The sequence below is a fragment of the Cryptococcus depauperatus genome, chromosome 8 (assembly GCF_001720195.1).
Source record: "Cryptococcus depauperatus CBS 7841 chromosome 8, complete sequence".
NCBI lineage: Eukaryota > Fungi > Basidiomycota > Tremellomycetes > Tremellales > Cryptococcaceae > Cryptococcus > Cryptococcus depauperatus.
The window spans coordinates 1,337,918-1,357,664 of record NC_089475.1 but is presented as its reverse complement, the minus strand read 5'-3'; the positions used below and the strand labels follow the sequence as shown (position 1 = coordinate 1,357,664).

General features: G+C 45.7%; 9 protein-coding genes across 9 annotated transcripts; 5 read left to right on the top strand and 4 right to left on the bottom strand.

Moving 5' to 3' along the window:
* Positions 1-1,942: 1,942 nt before the first annotated feature.
* On the bottom strand, positions 1,943-2,500 carry L203_106460 (uncharacterized protein; the record flags this gene model as incomplete). The annotated part of the gene is made up of 1 exon (XM_066215806.1): positions 1,943-2,500. One exon carries the CDS (start codon positions 2,498-2,500, stop codon positions 1,943-1,945), a length of 558 nt encoding a protein of 185 aa, XP_066071903.1.
* Positions 2,501-3,406: 906 nt separating this feature from the next.
* On the top strand, positions 3,407-3,830 carry L203_106459 (uncharacterized protein; the record flags this gene model as incomplete). Its single annotated transcript, XM_066215805.1, has 4 exons — positions 3,407-3,506; positions 3,561-3,571; positions 3,672-3,733; positions 3,791-3,830. The coding sequence occupies 4 exons, from the start codon at positions 3,407-3,409 to the stop codon at positions 3,828-3,830; spliced, it is 213 nt and encodes a 70-aa protein (XP_066071902.1).
* A 1,463-nt stretch (positions 3,831-5,293) lies between these two features.
* L203_106458 (uncharacterized protein) lies at positions 5,294-7,228 on the top strand (the record flags this gene model as incomplete). Its single annotated transcript, XM_066215804.1, has 7 exons — positions 5,294-5,391; positions 5,459-5,708; positions 5,788-6,017; positions 6,060-6,371; positions 6,417-6,849; positions 6,894-6,972; positions 7,023-7,228. 7 exons carry the CDS (start codon positions 5,294-5,296, stop codon positions 7,226-7,228), a joined length of 1,608 nt encoding a protein of 535 aa, XP_066071901.1.
* Positions 7,229-7,720: 492 nt separating this feature from the next.
* Positions 7,721-8,644, bottom strand: L203_106457 (uncharacterized protein; the record flags this gene model as incomplete). The annotated part of the gene is made up of 3 exons (XM_066215803.1): positions 7,721-8,327; positions 8,380-8,541; positions 8,604-8,644. 3 exons carry the CDS (start codon positions 8,642-8,644, stop codon positions 7,721-7,723), a joined length of 810 nt encoding a protein of 269 aa, XP_066071900.1.
* Positions 8,645-9,743: 1,099 nt separating this feature from the next.
* L203_106456 (uncharacterized protein) lies at positions 9,744-10,580 on the bottom strand (the record flags this gene model as incomplete). The annotated part of the gene is made up of 1 exon (XM_066215802.1): positions 9,744-10,580. One exon carries the CDS (start codon positions 10,578-10,580, stop codon positions 9,744-9,746), a length of 837 nt encoding a protein of 278 aa, XP_066071899.1.
* Positions 10,581-12,469: 1,889 nt separating this feature from the next.
* On the top strand, positions 12,470-13,114 carry L203_106455 (uncharacterized protein; the record flags this gene model as incomplete). The annotated part of the gene is made up of 1 exon (XM_066215801.1): positions 12,470-13,114. One exon carries the CDS (start codon positions 12,470-12,472, stop codon positions 13,112-13,114), a length of 645 nt encoding a protein of 214 aa, XP_066071898.1.
* A 1,200-nt stretch (positions 13,115-14,314) lies between these two features.
* Positions 14,315-15,394, top strand: L203_106454 (uncharacterized protein; the record flags this gene model as incomplete). The annotated part of the gene is made up of 1 exon (XM_066215800.1): positions 14,315-15,394. The coding sequence occupies one exon, from the start codon at positions 14,315-14,317 to the stop codon at positions 15,392-15,394; it is 1,080 nt and encodes a 359-aa protein (XP_066071897.1).
* A 1,101-nt stretch (positions 15,395-16,495) lies between these two features.
* Positions 16,496-17,116, bottom strand: L203_106453 (uncharacterized protein; the record flags this gene model as incomplete). Its single annotated transcript, XM_066215799.1, has 1 exon — positions 16,496-17,116. One exon carries the CDS (start codon positions 17,114-17,116, stop codon positions 16,496-16,498), a length of 621 nt encoding a protein of 206 aa, XP_066071896.1.
* Positions 17,117-18,915: 1,799 nt separating this feature from the next.
* On the top strand, positions 18,916-19,346 carry L203_106452 (uncharacterized protein; the record flags this gene model as incomplete). The annotated part of the gene is made up of 5 exons (XM_066215798.1): positions 18,916-18,980; positions 19,034-19,050; positions 19,094-19,105; positions 19,166-19,284; positions 19,335-19,346. The coding sequence occupies 5 exons, from the start codon at positions 18,916-18,918 to the stop codon at positions 19,344-19,346; spliced, it is 225 nt and encodes a 74-aa protein (XP_066071895.1).
* Positions 19,347-19,747: the final 401 nt, after the last annotated feature.

Here is a 19,747-nt window from a genome sequence, read left to right as displayed (position 1 = left end):
CGTATCGCCTATATTCCACGTCATCATTCCAACGTTTGACAGCTTCCACTACCACATATCCTATGTTCAACTCGGCCACTCTTACTTCGACAACGTTGGATCTGTCAGAGTGGGACCCAACGAGGACTGACCAGAAAGACAAGAGGAGAGAAAGGCGGATTCGACTCGCTCCACGAGATGTCGAGGCTGGCGGTTTGGATAGGAGACATGTAAGGTTGTTTGGAATGTGACAATTGTTGCATCACCAAAGAACAAGTTGTCATGAATATTACTCATAATTAATATCCACGCTCTGTACGAAAAGGTCACAATAATGCAATCTACGTTGCATTATTATTTATTACCTATATTCCATGTCATAGTTCCAAGGTTCTGACACCTTGTTGCTGCATGTGTGCCAGGCTTAGAGGGAACTCCACGTCCAGACCTGAGCGCGTCCAGCACCGCGATATTGGCGGGCGCTGGGTGAATGCGTGTAAAGCAACACGTACGTGATTGTTTCGCAGGCGGCCAGAATGGAGTAGCCAGCATTGTTGACCAGGTAATCGATCTGGCCCACACCCTCCATCTCCGCGGTGATGCTCGCCTTGGACTCTGCCATGTCCAGCTCGATGATGCATCCACCGGCATTTTCAATCTTCTCTACGGCAGAGGCCGATTTGCTCTTGCGGCGAACAGCGCCAATTGTTACAGTCTTACTGTAACTTGCGGCGATGTCCGCCGATGGAGCCGTGTGTATGTAGTCTACATTTGTATCTTAGTTTTTTCTTTTCTTTTGTATCTTTGTTAATGCAAGTCCAGGAGTGTTGCTCTAGGCCTGTTGATAATTGAAGATCATTGCATCCAGTAACCAACCTAGACCTAGTCCAAGAACCCAGAAACGGATACCTAGAACCAAAGGTTGCGATTATCTGCCAGCCTGCATTCAAGCAAGAGAAGAAGGCCGTGAGACTGCTTCCAAAGCTCCAGCGACTGGACAGACCGTGAAAAACCCGTTCAAAACAACTATAAGGGCAGGCCGTGATAAATTGTCACTTCTAAATAATCTTACAAGCCTCACTCAAGTCTTCCTTATATCTCTCTGCGACGAGTCAGAGACACAATTATCCTCTCCTAGTCTTCTGGTTAGTCCTCCTTGGCTTCCGGCCTTGACATCCAGGCCGATTATATTTAAAGAATACTGCATCCCCAGACTACATCTAGACCTAGTCGCAAATCTCAGAATTACCGAGAACCCAAGAAACCGAGTTTGTGAGTCTTACCAGCCTACGTAAAGAGAATGGTGAAGGGCCGTGACATTTACTTCTTCATTAGTGATATATCAAACGTCTTCCTTGTACATCTCGTTCTTCCAAACATCCTTACCAATTTATCTCATCTCTATTTGTCGATAGACAGCCAGAGACACATACCTCTATCTCCTTCTGGCTTGTAATATTCGGGCACTACGGTGACCCAGAGAAGAGGAGAGGATGATAGAAGACAGGAGGAAAGGTGTCTCTGACTTGTCAATATTGATAGAGAGGAAATAGATAGATGATGGATTGGTCTTGATTTAGAGAATTACTTATGATACATCTCTAAGGAGAAAGCTATGAAGATGTGTCGGATGTAACATAACAGTGTTAATTGTTGTAGACCACTGGTAGTCTCTTTAGCACTCAAGTGGCAAAGAGAAAACTAGAACTACCATAACTCTTTATATATGTATATATAAACAATAGGAATATCGAGAGCAATGGGTATGTATAACAATAAGGATAATGCTAACCAATATCACGTGACCTTGTTAATATGTCAAGGATTCGACTCGGTTACAGTACTTGGTACATGGAAGGTAAAGTATAAACATGAATGTTTATGGAACTAAGCTACATGGTACCTAGTTAGGCGTGCCAGTTACTCCGCAAGCCTATCTGCTTCTGACCTATCAATTGGGTCACTAGATTCCAACATGTGACTGTCCATTCCCTGTCCATAATCCGGACGTCGAGACACATTCGCTTGTACGATCCTTAACGGATGGTAAATTAGTAACTTCGTCGAATACGGAAGGCTTAAGCGAAACAACCAAGAAACCATCCTCGAAGCCACTATGATATCTGTAACGGCCTGCAATGTTAGCTACAGCAGCTCTTCCAGTGTCGATATACGTTTCGTTCCATTGATTCAAGTAGTCGTTTATTTCTTCGCCTATGGGGTTCTCGCCTACATACATTTTACCAGGCCTCTCTCCAATGGCTTCCGTGAAGTCTTTTATTTGCATAAAATGATCTCCACAGTCTTCTCTTGCTTTGAGAAACAGACGCGTAAATTTAGGAGACCACCCAGTTTGGTCGCCAGTACAAACGCATATCCCTGTTTTAAAGGGGGGCTGTTTGATACTTTTGCCATTCTCATCGTATTCGAATGAGGTAGCAAGGCGTGCCGTATCTTCAATACCACTGGTACAAAAGATGATCGTTTTGTTGGGATATGTCATACGATACTCTTGACACATACTGGCCGTTTTGTTTATCGATGGATCGTGCAGCGCGTGTTCCGAATAGGGGGGGGTGCTTCACCGGATTGTCTTGGATATTCCCAGGGTGCAGTGGATACTTCTCCGTAATCATCGTTCCTCGATCCGTCAGTCGGTGAAATGGAGAGAGAACTTTTTCGCTGGGACATGGTGAACCTTTAGGGCTTTGGGTTTCGACAGTATGTAGCTGCAAGTATTTGCTGTCTTGTAAAGTGTCAAGATTGCTGCTGCATGGTCCCCAGCTGTGTCCTCCTTATACGCATAGTTTTATACTCAGCTCTGCGCTCCCTTTTTCTCAAGCTTCTTTGATATGAGAGGATGCAATGTTTCGCTTTCACGAGCCGAGAAATACAAAGGAGGGATGTGTAAGAAGCGGTATCATGAATGATAAGTGGCGATTCCTTATCTGGGGTGCGCAACTAATCTTCACTCGTCCAGTTTCCCTTTATCTGCCTACAAGGTTGAATTATCCTGTTGTGTACTTAGTTTACTGTACAGTAATATATATTAGAACATTTCCATAGTCTTTCTCCTGTCACGGCCTGCACACAATTGTCTTCGGCGCAGGTTGGAGGGCTTGTCTCGTTTTAGTCCTAGGTTCTGGATTATTGCTAGGTTCAGTGCTGATGCAAGGTTTATATCTATTACAGGCCTAGAGGTGGTACTCCTGGACATATATTGATAGAAATATGAAGAAAAGAACTAAGTTACAATGTAAATTAACTATACACCACTCTCCACCGTCGGACATCCCTCCATCTCCGTAGGGGTTACAGTGGAACTGTAACACTGGTCGATGGGTGGGTGCAGACCAAGGGCCCAGTTTCTGGAAAGTGGAGTTCAAGATGGGAGATGGTCCGGACCGTTTGTTCTGGGCGCATGACAATGGTGTATTCGCGGAATACAGGAAAGAGTAAAAGGGAGGCATCTGGTCGGGAGTGCTCTTGTACGACTTTGAAGGTTTGGTCGATTTTGTCTATAAGTGGTGGGTATTCCACTTGTAGGCTGTCGTATAGGCCTGGTCTCACCGTCCTCGTAGCAACTGTCCACGTCAGGTAGAAGCTCTAGGAATAGTCACCAAGGATGATAGTGATGCATTCATGACGCTTTCATGATTATAACCAACGTAGTCTGGTTTAACAACAGCTAGAAAGGCTGCTCAAAATGCGTGAGGCAAGATGCGCGAGGAGCAATACGTACCATTGACAATACGTGGGTATTTACATGCGTGTATAATACCAATAATATAATTGATTGGTACACATTTAGCACCGAAGTGGTCGATTCTGCTCGACGTACTGCACATTGACATGATGATGACTTTTTGATTACAGCTTTTGTGACGACACCTGTATGCCTTACATTCGATGCGGGATGCATATTGTATGCCACAAATGGATGAGTAGGTTGAGTTGCTGGTTGACTTGAAGTTGATAAAGACTTGAACGAGAGATGGATGGATGGATGTTTCTGACTTTGCAATATTGGAAGATGAAGAGATAAGAATAAGAAATAAAGGTTGATGTATGCTTGGACGTATGATACATCACTGGAGAGCATATTATAGATAAGGTAGTCAGTATATATATGTAAGAAGAAAACAGAGAACCGCGAATGTACAAATGAAGACCCAGAAGATATCCAGTACAGCAACGGAGGTGACTTAGAAATACGGTAAAAGCGGACATAAGCCCGATGTCCGTTTTCATCACAATAGGCCTCACTACGACATTCATATCCATATTTAAACTACTATCGCTGTCGACTCCATCTCGAATACCACCACCACTTACAGCTCCGCCTGTAAGCCAATAGCCACCGGCCACATTCACCGGGTTCCAAGGCTACCGGCCCAGGCCGTAACATCTCCCAGGACGATTCTTTTTTTGGTATCAGCTACCTATCCCAATCTTTAGTTCCACCATCCAATCCTGGCGAGACAGAAACAATTTCACTTTCTTGGCGGTTGGTGTTTTTTTCCCAGTGATGTACCACATACGCCACATACCATTTACACTTACCGTAACGGCTTCAATGGTCACACTGCTGCCGTACGTTTGAGGCACTGGAGTCTGGCCTGCTCGATTTATCCATTGTTCTGTTTGTTTGCTCTTGCGATGCTGCAAGTGGGCCAACCATACATGAGCCATTGTTGTTAGAGGCTGGTTGACTCAAGAAATTCGTCAGGCTGGAGGGCGCGACACTGGGTTTGCGGGACATAACACTCATACCGTCTTTCAACTTAACAGAATGTTGTTGTCAAGGAATGAAGTGAGGAAGGGTGAATATCGGGTTGATAAGTGTCTCTGGCTCTGCAATATTGGTAGAGATGCAGGTAAGAAGTATATGTTTGAATAATTGTTTTTACAAGTTCATATGATACATCACTAAGGAAAAGAGTAATACAACCAAGAGTCCTTAGAGTATATCTTACAAGCAAAGTGCATGGCAAGAAGAGCTATTTAACAATAGCAGTAGACAACCGTAACAAGGTAAAGAATGATAGCCCAGAGGAGTCACGTGATGAACACTCATATCTCCTTCCAAGTTCATATTCATCACAGTGTGTACAAGTAAAGGATTGTTGTTCGTTGACGTTTACACAAGAATGTCCCATGAGTTAATTGATAATAAAAAGAAATTCTTAACTTTGTCATTCATCACACCCTGCTGTGTTTTGAAGACTGCCTTATGACAGCGACTTGAATTATCAGCAGTACGTGTCGTTTGTTGGGCCATGGTTAACGTGTGATAGCGCCTGGCAGCCCCGTTATGGTAGCGCCCATCTCGCCAGACAGGGTAGAGGCCCCCGTCACGGCCAAGGGCTATCTTCTCTGTGTGTTTGCGTCGTTTGGCGGTATCTTTTTGGGGTAGGTTGCGTGCTCGTCGGTGGGCTCGTCGGTGGGCTCGTCGGTGGGCTGGGCTGACGGCGGGCAGCTACGAAGCGGGTTACATGAATGGTGTGCTCGGAATGAACTATTTCATCAACATGATGACAGGCCTGCCTATTCCTCCGCACAATGCAGACAAGGCGACCAAGGACGTGTTCACGTTGCCTTCTTGGGAAAAGTCCTTGATCACGTCGATTCTTTCTGCCAGTACTATCTTTGGGGCCATCATCGCCGGCGACTTGGCAGACTACTTTGGACGGCGAATCACAATCATCAGCGGCTGTGCTGTCTTTATCGTCGGCTGTATCCTGCAGACTTCCTCGTCGGGTCTTGGCTTGGTGAGTGGAGCGTATGCGGTGTTTGCTGACGAAGCAGTTGGTCGCCGGTCGACTCATCTCTGGTTTCGGTGTCGGCTTCATATCTGCTACAATCACCCTGTACATGTCTGAGATTGCTCCGCGAAAAGTGCGAGGCGCCATCGTCTCTGGCTACCAGTTTTGCATCACGATCGGTCTCCTCCTTGTTTCTTGTGTCTGCTATGCCACTCAGAACCGGACCGACAGCGGCTCTTACCGGATCCCTATCGCTGTTCAATTTGCTTGGGCGTAAGTTGTTTATAGTCCCTTGACGCTCGCTCACACACCCAGTCTTATCCTCGGTAGCGGCCTTTTCTGTCTTCCCGAGTCTCCTCGTTGGTATGTCAAGCGCGGAAAGATCAAGCAAGCGAGGGCAGCGCTCTCTCGTGTCAGAGGCCAACCTGTCGACTCTGGCTACATCAAGGATGAAATTGACGAAATCGTTGCGAACCATGAATACGAGACTGAGCTCATTCCTTCAGAAACCTACTTTTCTTCCTGGGCCGCTTGTTTCTCTGGCGGTTTCCGAAAACCCCAGTCCAACCTCCGCCGTACAGTGTTGGGTATTACCTTGCAAATGATGCAACAGTGGACAGGTATCAAGTAAGTTCTTCTGACTAGTCGCTCTTTCCCAACTAACATGTTTAGCTTCATCTTTTACTTTAGTACCACCTTCTTCCACGACCTCGGAACAATCCCCAATCCCTTCCTCATCTCTCTTATCATCACTCTTGTCAACGTTTGCTCGACACCGATCTCTTTTTGGACCATTGAGTATTTCGGTCGTCGACCTCTCATGATCTACGGTGCTATTGGTATGTTTATCTGCGAGTTTATCGTCGGTATCATTGGGGTCGTCAAGCCGCACGACTCTAAAGTCGCCAACGCGCAAATCTCCTTTATCTGTATCTACATCTTCTTCTTTGCCTCCACCTGGGGCCCTGGTGCTTGGGTTTGCACTGGTGAAATCTTCCCAATTCCTATCCGATCTCGTGGTGTGAGTCTCTCCACAGCCTCCAACTGGTTCTGGAACTGTATCATTGCCGTCCTTACTCCTTACATGGTCGGCACTGATGAGGGCGTAAGTCTGTTGATTTATTCGGGAAGCTTGGTTGACAACCGTAGAACCTCGGCTCTCGTGTCTTTTTCATCTGGGGTTCTAACTGTGTTCTCTGCTTCTTCTACGCTTACCTCTTCGTCTGGGGTGAGTCAATAAGAGAGGCTGATAAAGGGCAATGCTCACGTCTATCACAGAGACCAAGTCGTTGACTCTCGAGCAAGTTGACCGTATGATGGAAGAATGCGCTTCACCCAGGAGATCTAGCGGCTGGAAGCCTCACTCTACCTTTGCTGCTGAGATGCACCACCAACACGAAAAGATGAGTGTTACGGAAAAGGAAAAGATTAGCGAGGAGGAAGGAGCACCTGCTACGAATGCTCCTGATCAGATGCAAGTCTAGCAGAGCGGTGCGATGCTTGCTCTTTGTGTGTATTAGTTTTTTATGGGATTATAATCGAAGGAGACTTAATTTACTGTATATTTGCATGTATGCTTGAAAATGGTAATATGATGATGAACATGGAAGCAGATTGTTTTGTAAAAACTGTGAAATATGAAGGTTTTTTTTGTCGTGATGACATCATTTTGATTCATTCCTGTGAATTATTATGCCCTCGAATAACCGGGGAAGAAGTATAATTCATAAATAACTGTTTCGCTGACTGATATGTATCCCTCAACCTCTGCGTCCTAGTCATTAACTCATAATCCCGATAGTAGCGGCACTGTCTTCAACATATATGATATAGAGAGGTAGAACAGTCGTGACATTAGTCCCACGTCATGAGAAAAGTTTATTTTGTAGGTTTTTACTTTTTTACTCTTATTTCTTTACATACATATACATATATATATACAACCTACTTCTAACAGCCATGATATATCGTACAAGCTACACATCCGTCACTGCCATTTTCGACCTCACAGCCTGCAACACCTCCTCGGCTGATTTATATTCAAGATTCCAGCATCCCTTGATCACATCCCCGCCGTCCAGGCCAGTCACATCAGGGAATTTTCTCTGCTTAAGCAGCTCAACCACTCGGTGGTAGTAATCAAAATAATCTTCTGTAGAGGTCCATTTCGGCGGGCGGTCCAGGAAGGGCCAATATCCTGTCAGAATGGCGTAAAAGATGGATCCGAGACTGAAGATATCGGTTGCTGGCGTCGACTCAGATCCCATCTGGGGATCAGAAAACGGTATGTCGGGCAGGTGTCCACCATCCAAGTCGAGCTCAGCACAAAATGACCCACCAAAGTCGCAGAGCCAAATACCGGCAAATGGCTGAGGGGCTTGGTGCACCAAAAAGTTCTCTGGTCGCAGATCCGAGTGTATCACGCCCTTGCTGTGCAAATGCACAATGGCTTCAGTTGCTTGCTCCCACAGACTCCAACAATGAGGAGTGGACAGTGTTGCGTGTTTCGTGTCAATGTAGGTCTGCAGATCCCCATGGGGGGCCTCAGCAAGCAGGATGCCAGAAGGATGAGGTCCAAGATAACTGTTGAAATAGTTAGCTCCTGGCCACAAACGGTTTAGAAGGCTGCACAAACGGAACGATTCTGGGATGCTTGCCCAGTCTTTCCAGCAGTTGCTGCTCAATACGGAGAGCTGTTTGGTTTTTCGGCAAGTCTGGGCAAGGCGTCTTGACAACCGTTCCCGGAGTGATGAGAAAGAAGGCTGAGGTTGAACCGAGGTAGGGTAGGAGTTCCAACCTGTGATGTGCAGATGCTGGTTTTGAATCTGAACATGCAAGTGGAAGTTGAGTGAGAGATACTGTGGTGAATATGGATTTTGAACAACTATTGGACTATTCATCACGTGACTTTGGTCTATTGTCAAGGAATTGACTCCGTTTATAGAAATAGCATATAGAAAAGTAAACTATAAACATGGATGTTATGGAACTATGCTACGTGGCGCCTAGTTAGGCGTGACAGTTACTCCGCAAGCCTATCTGCTTCTGACATTTATTGTTATCCATTTTTACTTATTGTTATCCACTATTATTGTACTCAGCCTTATTGTTAACTAATTCCTCTCGTAAAGAGCTCTGCTTATAAAATATTGATACAAGTACTCTTTTGAATTTTGCTCTTTTCTTTAGCGATGTACCATACGTCAACCCATAAATCAAACTTTCCATCAACCAAGTCATCCACCTATCTACTGATAACGTGAGGTCAGAGACATTTATCTCTTCCTATCCCAGCCCTTGCCTTACCATTCTCTCTCTCATGGCACCCAATACTGACAAAAACAGACGGAGGCTTTGGGAGTTTTATATACTCGCTTTGTTTGTTCTTGCTCAGCGGACTTGATATGGAACATCATTACATTGGCTTATGCAGAATGTACTCGTCAAGAACACAGTGTGGGCTATACCCCATGCGGTGTGGCACTAAAGTTCCTAATTACGCCCGTAGGATAGAAGGTACACGGCAGCAGTCACGAAAAATGCAACACTGGGACGATATCTGACCATCATCATGTGCAAACTGTGTAAAAGAGCGACTGCTAGCAGCGAGCAGACAACCGAAACGATATTTTACTGGCAGGCGTAAAAGAGAATGACAATCTCGTGGGTCCATCTCATCTGCAGTTTCTGACCTCGTCCGCTCAAATCCCACTTTATTCACATGGAGTACGAATCTATGCCCGTGGTTATCAGCTAGGCATTGTTGTTGTAAGGTTGATTTGTTGTTGTAAGGTTAATTGTGTTATATATATATATATATTTGCATTTAATAAAAGTATATACAGAGTAAACTATTATTAAATGAAGAAGAGCGAGTAAGATCATTACGTGACCTAATGTAGATAGATCACAATTCCTTTACTTCGACAGGATTATGGGTTGGAACGAGATGCAACTGGAATAGACTGCGACAGCTACCACTATTCATTCTCTAGAGAACTATCCAAGATAAGACTTTTCGTCATTCTGCCACGCTACTTTGCTGGGCTTCTGGTCACCCTTTTCTGAATCCCCCTCCTTCCTTGAAAACCAACTCTTCCACGCGTCAAAACACCTTGGATCTTTTGAAGGTTTGCTTACTTCACTTGCAACATTTGCAGCTTTTCTCATTTCTCTTAAGTGAGTCTCATTCGTCATTTGTCTTTGCCAATTATGCTCGTCCAACTTGTCAACTTTTTCGCAGAGGCCCGCTACATGTGCGTTCAGGGGGCGACTACCAAGATTCATGGTCGAAACACCTTCGCGAATTTTCTCAGCGTTAGAGCTGAGTTGGGAGATATTTCGCGTGGCTGCTTCCCAATTTGGCTTGGCCTTCGTACCTAGTTCGGGTTGTATCATACTGGTAAGGAGTTTACTTGACCCCACCAGACTCAGAACGTTTGCTATTGCCTCGCTGTTCCTCTCCGTCACTTTTGGGTTCATGTTTGAAAGGCTTCCCTCAATACGCGTAAGATGGCTATCGATCATGCCAAGACACTTTCCACCGTTGACTCTATGACCGTTCATCTCGTCCAATTGACGACTGGACCAGGCTTCTATCCATGACTTGCAGTTAGAGGCTTTTTCTCCAACCCTGCTGGCCGCGTTATTGAATGATGAGCCCAGCGCTTTTGACCATCCACCTGGGCCTTTCGCAGTTGAACCGCCATTAGAGGTGTATTGTGTAAATTCCTTGAGCGCCAAATGGTCTGGGGGCGCACTGCCATTATCTAGCGCAGTAGACCCGGTATATCCGCTCCTAACGCTTGCCGATGTAGCAGAACTTGTGTCGCTCATGTTGTGGTAAAGTGGTTGAGTTGTTTACGGTTTAGGTGCAAGTGGTGGTGACTGACTGGGTGATTGGGTATAGATTATATCTCAAGAAAAGTAAGGGAAAAATTTGACTTGGTACTCCATGAGGGTTGGGAGTGGCTGCTTATATAGACGCGCACTTGCTTTGTCATCGTGTCTACAGGCCTGGCCAGGCAGCCACAATGGGAGATAACCGAGAGGAAGAATGCAGTATAAACGATGGCTATGCTTTTCGACTTGTTTCCTTAACGTTTGCTTCTGCCTGGGTTGTTCACGCTTGTTGGTAAGTCATCAAAGGGGATTGTCTGCTATCTAGCCTCTTGATTCTTCCTTCCTTTCAGTGACTGGTTAGTAGAGAACCTTTCGCGGGGTATGTCAAGATCCGGGATGGGTTCATGGGCTTTCAGCTGGAGGCCTTGGACGAGAGTAGCTCGGCGAGGAGGGTGCAGTTGGATAGATGAAGACGGCTATCAGATTTATTCGCTGCGGATCTATCAACCGCAATTCCTTTCTTATATCTTCTCGGCTGCTACGTCCAAAAGCCACGTTCCAGTTCAACCAGCTATACCGTTTCCTTGTCCATGATCCCGACACACCGTTCTCTGAAGACAGGATTATAGCCAAGCGTAAATGGCCATATGCCGTTGCTTCTGTGATAATATACGCCCTACTCGAGATTCACCTGTCTGATCTATTTTCCATTCATTGGACATTGTCGTTCAGCCTACGGTTTCATCTGTTTTCTCTCAACCAAACTACCTCTGCTAGGTTATTCATATATCCACCCACTGAGCTTGTCTGAACGAAACACAACCGAGCCGTCCTCTCTCACGACAAGCGTACCTGTGTCAGGAATGAGGTTGTTCTTGGGCTTGGTCTGGGAGTCCTTGGGACGAGTGGATTATCTAGGAGTATCTATCTCAAATAGATGAAGACAGCTATCAAGATTCATTCCTTGGGGAACTATGAACCACAATCCCTTCCTTATATCTTGTTTGCTCTGCATCCTTCAGCCAGGTTCTAGTTCAACCAACTATACCATTCTGAGGCATACACAGTATGCTGTGTTCTTATATCCGCACCTTGTACATGATCCTGACAACCTGTCAAGACTAGGTGACTCGGGTGGTTACAGTGCTTATGCCGTTGGGACGAGATACTGCTTAGTAGTTGGGTTATGATGTATAGAGACAGAAAGTTAGATTCATTCTCTGGGGTTGTGTCTCTGCGTTGTCTATCCTTATATACATCTTCTCCTGGACAGTGTAGACAGCCCGACACACAACTGACTCCACCCTTGCTTACTGTGTTTCTGACAGGTTGCCATGAATATTACTCATAATTAAGATACACGCTCTGTACGAAAAGGTCACAGTAATGCAATCTACGTTGCATTACTATTTATTGCCTATATTCCATCCAATCATTCCAACGTTCTTGTTGAAATTAAGCTTAATTACGGCGTCCTACGCTTTAATACGATTTAGTTAATTAAGACGGATCCAAATTCTTGTAGCGATTTAAAGTTGTTATTCAACTTTCTCGAATGCATCTCTTCTTGCTCCAAATCTCAATTTACAACAGTTCTAACACCTAGGCAGAAGCAAACGTTAAGAAGACAAATCGAAAAATATAGACATCTTTTGTACTGCCTTCTTCCTCTCGGTTATCTCCCATTGTGGCTGTCTAACCTGGCCTATAGACACGATGACAAAGCAAGTACGCGGCTATATACACAGCCACTCCCAGCCCTCATGGAGTATCAACTCAGTTATTTCTCTCGCCTTTCTTGAGATATAGTCTATTCCCATCCACCGGGCCAGCCACCACCACTTGTACCCAAACCGTGAACGACACAACCACTTCACCACAACATGGACAACCCACTATCCAACTCGTCACAATCCCCTACAAGATCAAACTCTGACTCCAGCGCGTCTCCCACAGATAATCCCAGACATTACGTCTTTCGCGTGGGATCATACTATTTGACTATACCCGGCGTTAACGACAACCCAGAGGATGGTGAGAAAGGATTCGGCGTCTCCGAACTTCCACCTGATCAACAAAAAATAACAAATAGGGACTACAACGAGTTGAACAAGAGTAGAGCGACGAGTCAACGACACTTGGTCAATATAGAGGAATCTCTTGGACGACTAGAGACATACGCGCAATCAAGAGGAGCCGAGGACGCCGTCAGATCGATACAACAGGATTTTTGCGATCAAAGCAGAAGATATACCGAACTAATGAAAGCCAAACTAGATAGCAAGTCCATTTCAAATGCAGATCCACTCGCACCAACTAGTGCTAGTTTCAGAGCTCACACAGATTGGGGGTACTGTATGGGACTGAAGTATTCGTATGATAGTGACGCACTAAAGTGTATAGAACGAGCCCAGGGTGAAGCTAATAGTTTGTTTATGGCTCAGCAGAAAGAAAGTGCTGCTACTGCGAGAATCATAGAGACAGTTGGCAAGGCAGTAAGGGCGCGACCGAAGAACCCAGAAGGGTAGATAAGAGTAGAAGAGGATGTGAAGAATGGCTCTGACCGGAGACTATCGGCCAGTTGGATGGAGTAGAGTTTGATATGAGGAGAGTAGGCGGTAGGATTGGAGATGGATGAATGGATTGGTTTAGAGATGGCATGGGCAAGTAGTGTTGGACGTTTGATTCATCTCCAAGGAGAAAGCTATACATGTGTGTCGGATGTTTTCTCTCTCTAAAGCTGTACAAGAATGAAGCAACCTAGCAAGTGAACCAACTTGACGGAACAACAAGGTAAAGTTGACAACCCACTGTCAGGCGTTTGGTTGTTCTTGGGCCTGGTCTGGGAGTGTTTGGGAGGAGTGGGTTGTGTATGAATGTGTATCTGGCATGGATGATGGCAGCTATCAGATTGGTTCTTGGGGAGCTATCAACCCCAATCCCTTATATCTTCTCCGCTCTACTGTCAGAACGTTGGAATTATTGCATGGAATATAGGCGATAAATAGTAGTGCAACTCAGATTGCATTATTGTGACCTTTTCGTACAGAGCGTGCATCTTAATTATGAGTAATATTCATGACATGCACTTGCTGGATTCCGGTGCCTATTGCCGATCCGAACCAAACACAACGGATGTATTTGAAAGGTAAAACCGACCGACCGTAACAGAAGGCATTTGGTGACACTGCGTTTGTTGCCTCTCTATTCTAGGTGTACGAGATGTAAACAGGGTATAGCTATGGCAATGGATGGTCCAGTACAGCAAACCTAGCACTGGTGTGGCGTAGAATAGAGTATCTGAGTAAAAGTATCCTATCATTGATCTACATACCCATTTCCTCATCCCTGTGTTCTCCGTTGACGCACTTCCGTCTCTACCACTCGCAGTGTAACGTGCTGACGCACTTGCAACCGTCATGTCCGGATCCCATCACGCCTCCGTTATTCTCTCAAAGCGCACAATGAAAAGAACAACCCAGCCAGCTTCGGACAAAGCCAGGACGATTCCACAACACGACGCGAGGCGTCGCGGATGGATGGAAAGGTTGGCGAGATGAAAGGAACGAGAAGGGCTATCCTTGTGACATCGGCTTCTGACCCAAGAAGCTTCTCGCTTGGACTGACAAGGGTGGCAGTGGCCGACGGGGATAAAAGGCGTCGGTCGAGCTGGCAAGTCTGCTTCCAAGACCAAACAGCAAGCCTGCAAGTGGTACGCAACGTGAATCATGGTTTTATTCAACACCCCGACTATCTCTTATGTGGATGATGACCAATTCGACAATACCGGCTCCAGTCAAGCACAACCAGGCAAGGCAGATTTAAAGATTCTGGTGGGCATACACGACAATACGACGGCCGAGTTCAGTCCAAATGAGGATGGAGAGAATGAAGGAAACAAGCACCAGTGGTATATCAACAGCTCTTCAGCGGCATGCAGAGTACTTTCTCCCAAAAGCCAACGAAATAATAAATGGAGCTCCAAGGCCGCCTCCGCGTTTCTTGACAAGTTCAATGGGCATATGGGTCCATACAGAGCGCCAACACGTACACTGGCGACGGAACACCAACCTCCTCTTGTGGACCTAGCAGATTTTAAAAAGATGGATCGCAATCTCCACGACAAAACAGTTGCAGCCAGTGAACAAGCTGCCTCGGCTGCGTTAAAGGAGCTCGAGGCAATGTCAGGATACAAAGGTCGGGTGAACTATGACATTGTCAGTGACCCATCAGACGTTCAATCGGCCTTGCGTGGTGCTGGCAAGGGTGTTCGTCGCATAGGAAGTGTAAACTCTGCAATGAAGCAAGAACGGTCTGCTCAAGCCTATTCCAATTGGAATTCTGTTGCGGATGGAATGACGCGGTTGTTGATTTCCCCTGGTTTTGGCCCTTCATTTCGCGACACCAGTAGTATCGGACACTTCACTATGGACGGGACAGGTCGGCTGCAGTTAGAACCACGCCGATTTGAAACACGTTTCGGCAGATACCCAGGACATGAATGTGTAGCCGATACCTTTGTGGATGATGTTACAGAGTTACCTCTGGAGGTGGCAGGAGCACTTCGAGATGGCTTTATCCTAGCTCAAAACGATGCTCAAGGAGTCAGTCTGCCAATGCTTGTTGAAGATAGTGACCTCTCCGAGAATAATCTGTTTAACTTTTCCAAGCAAAGGGAACGAAACATATTAGGTGTACTACAGGAGGAAGCAAGCGCGTGGAACACACGACTCGAGAACGAACAGCATCCCATCCGGTGTGTTGTGGTCGACGACGACATTTTTGATACAGTCCTCTCACGTGAATGACTGCCAAGTCGTTGGCTCTAACCAGACCCACCGCAGCCCTGCCCGTGCCATTGGAGGTCGGCAGCCTCTAGCAATATAAAACGAGTTTAGAATTGGTCAATGAGCGATTTGAATAGATGGAAGGTAGAGTGGAAAAGAAGAGTGGATGTATATTAGATTTACAGATGTTGCGATGGAACCCATCCACTTTACGTTTTGCATGATTAGCACCGTGTTGCCATACCAGCGGATACGAGACAAGGGCTGCGATAGGACTGTAAGCTGCCTCGCTGCATGGTACGTCGAGAGGACGGACCAAGCATCGGGCCATGGCTAAGAGGCGCTCCAACGGAGAGTGGTGCTCGCTTGGAGCGATGGCTTTTTGAAGGATACCTATATTCGCTTTTGATCTTTGCGTGTCGGTTTGTGGACGCAAAGGGTTGCCTCTTTGCGTCCAAAGAAGCTTGGGAGCAAGGGAACGCAGGTGGGTATATAAGAGGGCACAGGTGGGAGTCGTTTCTGCAACAAGTCGCTGTCGGCTGAACCATACTACCATAAGCAGTTACAACAGATTGAATCATAGTATCCCTATGTCAGGACCATGTACAAGGTCGAGATAGAAGAGCACAAGGTACAGTGTATGCAGAGGAATGGTATAGTGGGTTGAACTGGAACCTGGCTGAAGACGTACAGCAAACAAGATATAAGGGACTGTGGTTGATACTTCCCCAAGAACCAATCTGATAGCTGCCATCATCCATGCCAGATACACATTCATACACAACCCACTCCTCCCAAACACTCCCAGACCAGGCCCAAGAACAACCAAACGCCTGACAGTGGGTTGTCAACTTTACCTTGTTGTTCCGTCAAGTTGGTTAACTTGCTAGGTTGCTTCATTCTTGTACAACTTTAGAGAGAGAAAACATCCGACACACATGTATAGCGTTCTCCTTGGAGATGAATCAAACATCCAACGCTACTTGCCCATGCCATCTCTAAACCAATCCATTCATCCATCTCCAATCCTACCGTCTACTCTCCTCATATCAAACTCTACTCCATCCAACTGGCCGATAGTCTCCGGTCAGAAACATTCTTCACATCTTCTTCTACTCTTATCTACTCTTCTGGGTTCTTCGGTCGCGCACTTGCAATGGCAATTATATCTTGATTACTCCAAATAGCCACATCTTCTTCCGCCAGAGACATACACAAATCATTAGCTCTATTCTGGAAATTTTTTACATAAAGTGTTGTGTCATCATGCGGATTCGCCGACAGTCCCTCTCTCCACCCCCGCTCCGCGAGAGATCTGAGATCAGTGGCACCTTTTGAGAGGAGAGACATATTAGAAATGGAGGATCCATTTAGTTCGGGTTCCATTATTCCGAGAATTCTTTTGGCTTCACGACAAAAATTCCGATAGTCCATTGAAGGGGCCTTCTCGGCTTGGCTTGATTGCCCGTTTTCCTCTATCTGTTTAGTATTCTCGACGATCTCGCAAAAGTGTTGTCGACTTATCGCTCTACTCTTGTTCAATCTGCGATAGTTGCTAATTGCTCTGTCTAGTTGATCAGGTGAAAGACTTGAGAAGTCAAATCTTTCCTGACCATCCTCTGGGTTGTCGCTAACGCCTGGTAGAGACCAGTTGTCCGACCCTACGGGACGGCCGTGATGACTGGGATTATTTGTGGGAAGCGCGCTGGGGTTTAGGTTTGTGCTTGTAGCGGATCGTGGCATGTTGAATGATGATGGGTCGGTCACGGTTTGGGTACAAGTGGTGGTGGCTGGCCCGGTGGATGGGAATAGACTATATCTCAAGAAAGGCGAGAGAAATAACTGAGTTGATACTCCATGAGGGTTGGGAGTGGCTGTGTATATAGACGCGTACTTGCTTTGTCATCGTGTCTATAGGCCAGGTTAGACAGCCACAATGGGAGATAACCGAGAGGAGGAATGCAGTACAAAAGATGTCCATGCTTTTCGATTTGTCTTCTCAACGTTTGCCTCCGGCTTGATTGTCTATGCTTGTTGGTAAGTTATCAAAGGGTGTTACCTAGTATCTAGTTTCTTGATTCTTCTTTCCTTTCAGTGACTGGTAAGTAGAGAACCTTTGGCGGTGTATGTCAGGATTTGGGATGGGTTCTCGGGCTCTGAATTGGAGGCCTTGGACGAGAGTAGCTCGGCGAGGAGTGTGTAGTTGGATAGACGAAGACGGCTATCAGGTTCATTCTCTGCGGATCCATCAACCGCAATCCTTTTTTTTATATCTTCTCGGCTGCTACGTCCAGAAGACAGGTTCTAGTTCAACCCATTATACCAATTCCGAGGCATACTCAGTATGCTGTGTTCTTCTATCCTTTACTTGACATGATTCTGACAGCTCTCAGACGATACAAGTCTCGATAGTTTGTGTCTGCTGAAGAATGCAAGATCTGTCATGAGAAATGGATGATATGATTAGTAGTGCAGATATCTAGTTGGGTGATGTGGCGAGAGTGGTTGAATTAGTGGAAAGACGTTGAGCCAGATGTCGCTTTGTAATGAATCTCATTGAGTTATGATCTGGTGTCTTACAACCTGTCAATCATTTGCAAAATCTCGTTCATGAATACAGCATCTCATGGTTAGATTGAGGGCTTTGGTAAGTAACACATAGTCTCAATGCATACATACAATGTGCTTTGGGATCTTGAAGTACAGAGTTAATATCGGTAATCGCCAGAATCAAGGGTGGAAGGGGCAGAAACGAGACCAGATAGAAAGAAAGGAATAGAGTATTAGCAAAGATTGTCTCATTCAAAATGCTCGCTCTGCCATGGCGTCTCCATGTTTTGCGGCGAAAGATTTTTCGCCGGTACATAGAGCAAAGCGAAGAGAGTCGCTTGATCATTCGACTGAAGATGAGAGCTAGCCAGTCTATCCACGTTGGGATGGCTGGCATAGACATTTTCGCCTCTATCCCAAAAGACGCAGTTGGATAGATGGAAAGATTCTCTTGGATCTGTCCTGTGGGCTACGCCTCACAATTCTCGCATGACAAGGCCATAGTTTCAACCACGCTCAGCATCTTCTCTGCAATCGTTTTTGATCCTTGTCTGGATTCAGAAGCCATTACTCGTGGGGATGACGTTGATGGTACTGGCAGCCGAAGCCATTCAAGTTGAGTTTGCCAGGTTAAAGAGTGTAGCGTGAAAGATGTGATGCTGTTCTTGCCGATGGTATATGCTGGAGGTGCAGAATGAGGCTGAGACGGAACTCGACGACATGAGGATGCGAAGATGCTGGCTGCGACAGTGTCAGGAGATGATGAGGCTTCATTTCAGTCGGTCTACGAGGATGAAGAGGAAAATGTTATCCAAGAGGAATGATTTAGAATATTGGATGATAATTTGACAAGTAAGTTATTGCAAGGTCAATATGGATTCATCAGCTTGATTCCATTTCATGTCAAGAACAAAAAGCGGACATGGCCGCCTCATTCTTCGTTTCAATCTTTTTACAGTCAGAAAGTTTGTTTCTTAGATATACCATCGCAAATGCCTTTTACTGCAGAAGCCAATTTACCTCCTATCAACGAGAGCTACGAGGGACGAGAATATTGGTAATTCCTAGGTTCAGTAAGACATAACGTATTGCTAAAGTGAAAGCTAAAAGGAGACACGCAACATCAAGTAGGCCTTCATGCCAGCATGTAAGGACAACCATTTACGTCAGGCTCAAGAGAAGGTGATAGTTGGATTTTTGGCTGCCTTTTATCTCCTTCTTATCTTGACCTTTTCTTCGAAGAGTTTTCGGTGGATGTTGACAAGGGAAAACATACGAAAACCTTGATGTTGGGATGCGGCATTTCAGCATTGGGCAAAGTTCTTTACGATGCTGGTTGGCATAGTATTGTGAATGTTGATGTAAGCTGCCGTGGAAATTGCGACGTATTGGTTGATTATTGCTATGAAAGTGGGTGTGGTAGTACTCCAAGACTGTGATACAACATATGCGTGAGAGACATATGGAATAAAAGCCCAGTATAAGGTGGATGGTGATGGGTGTGTTGCACCTTGAATTTGGGAACAACGAATTTGGTCTAGTCGTAGAAAAATGTGAGTATCTTTGCTTCCATCCTTGTCAGCCAGCTCAAATCATAACTAGGGACGACGGAGTACGCATTTAGCAGTTGCTCATGGTCAAGCTTGTCTAGACCCTGGTCACTCGTCTGTCAATAGCGCCATGATAACATCTAAAGGTGATCCTTGGGTATGTCATGTCATTGATTTCTGCTTTTGTTGAACAACATGTCTGATTTCCTACTTGGAATCAAGACAAAGATGTCAAAGCTTGTACAAAGGACGTCACCGAGACCTTGAGGTTTGT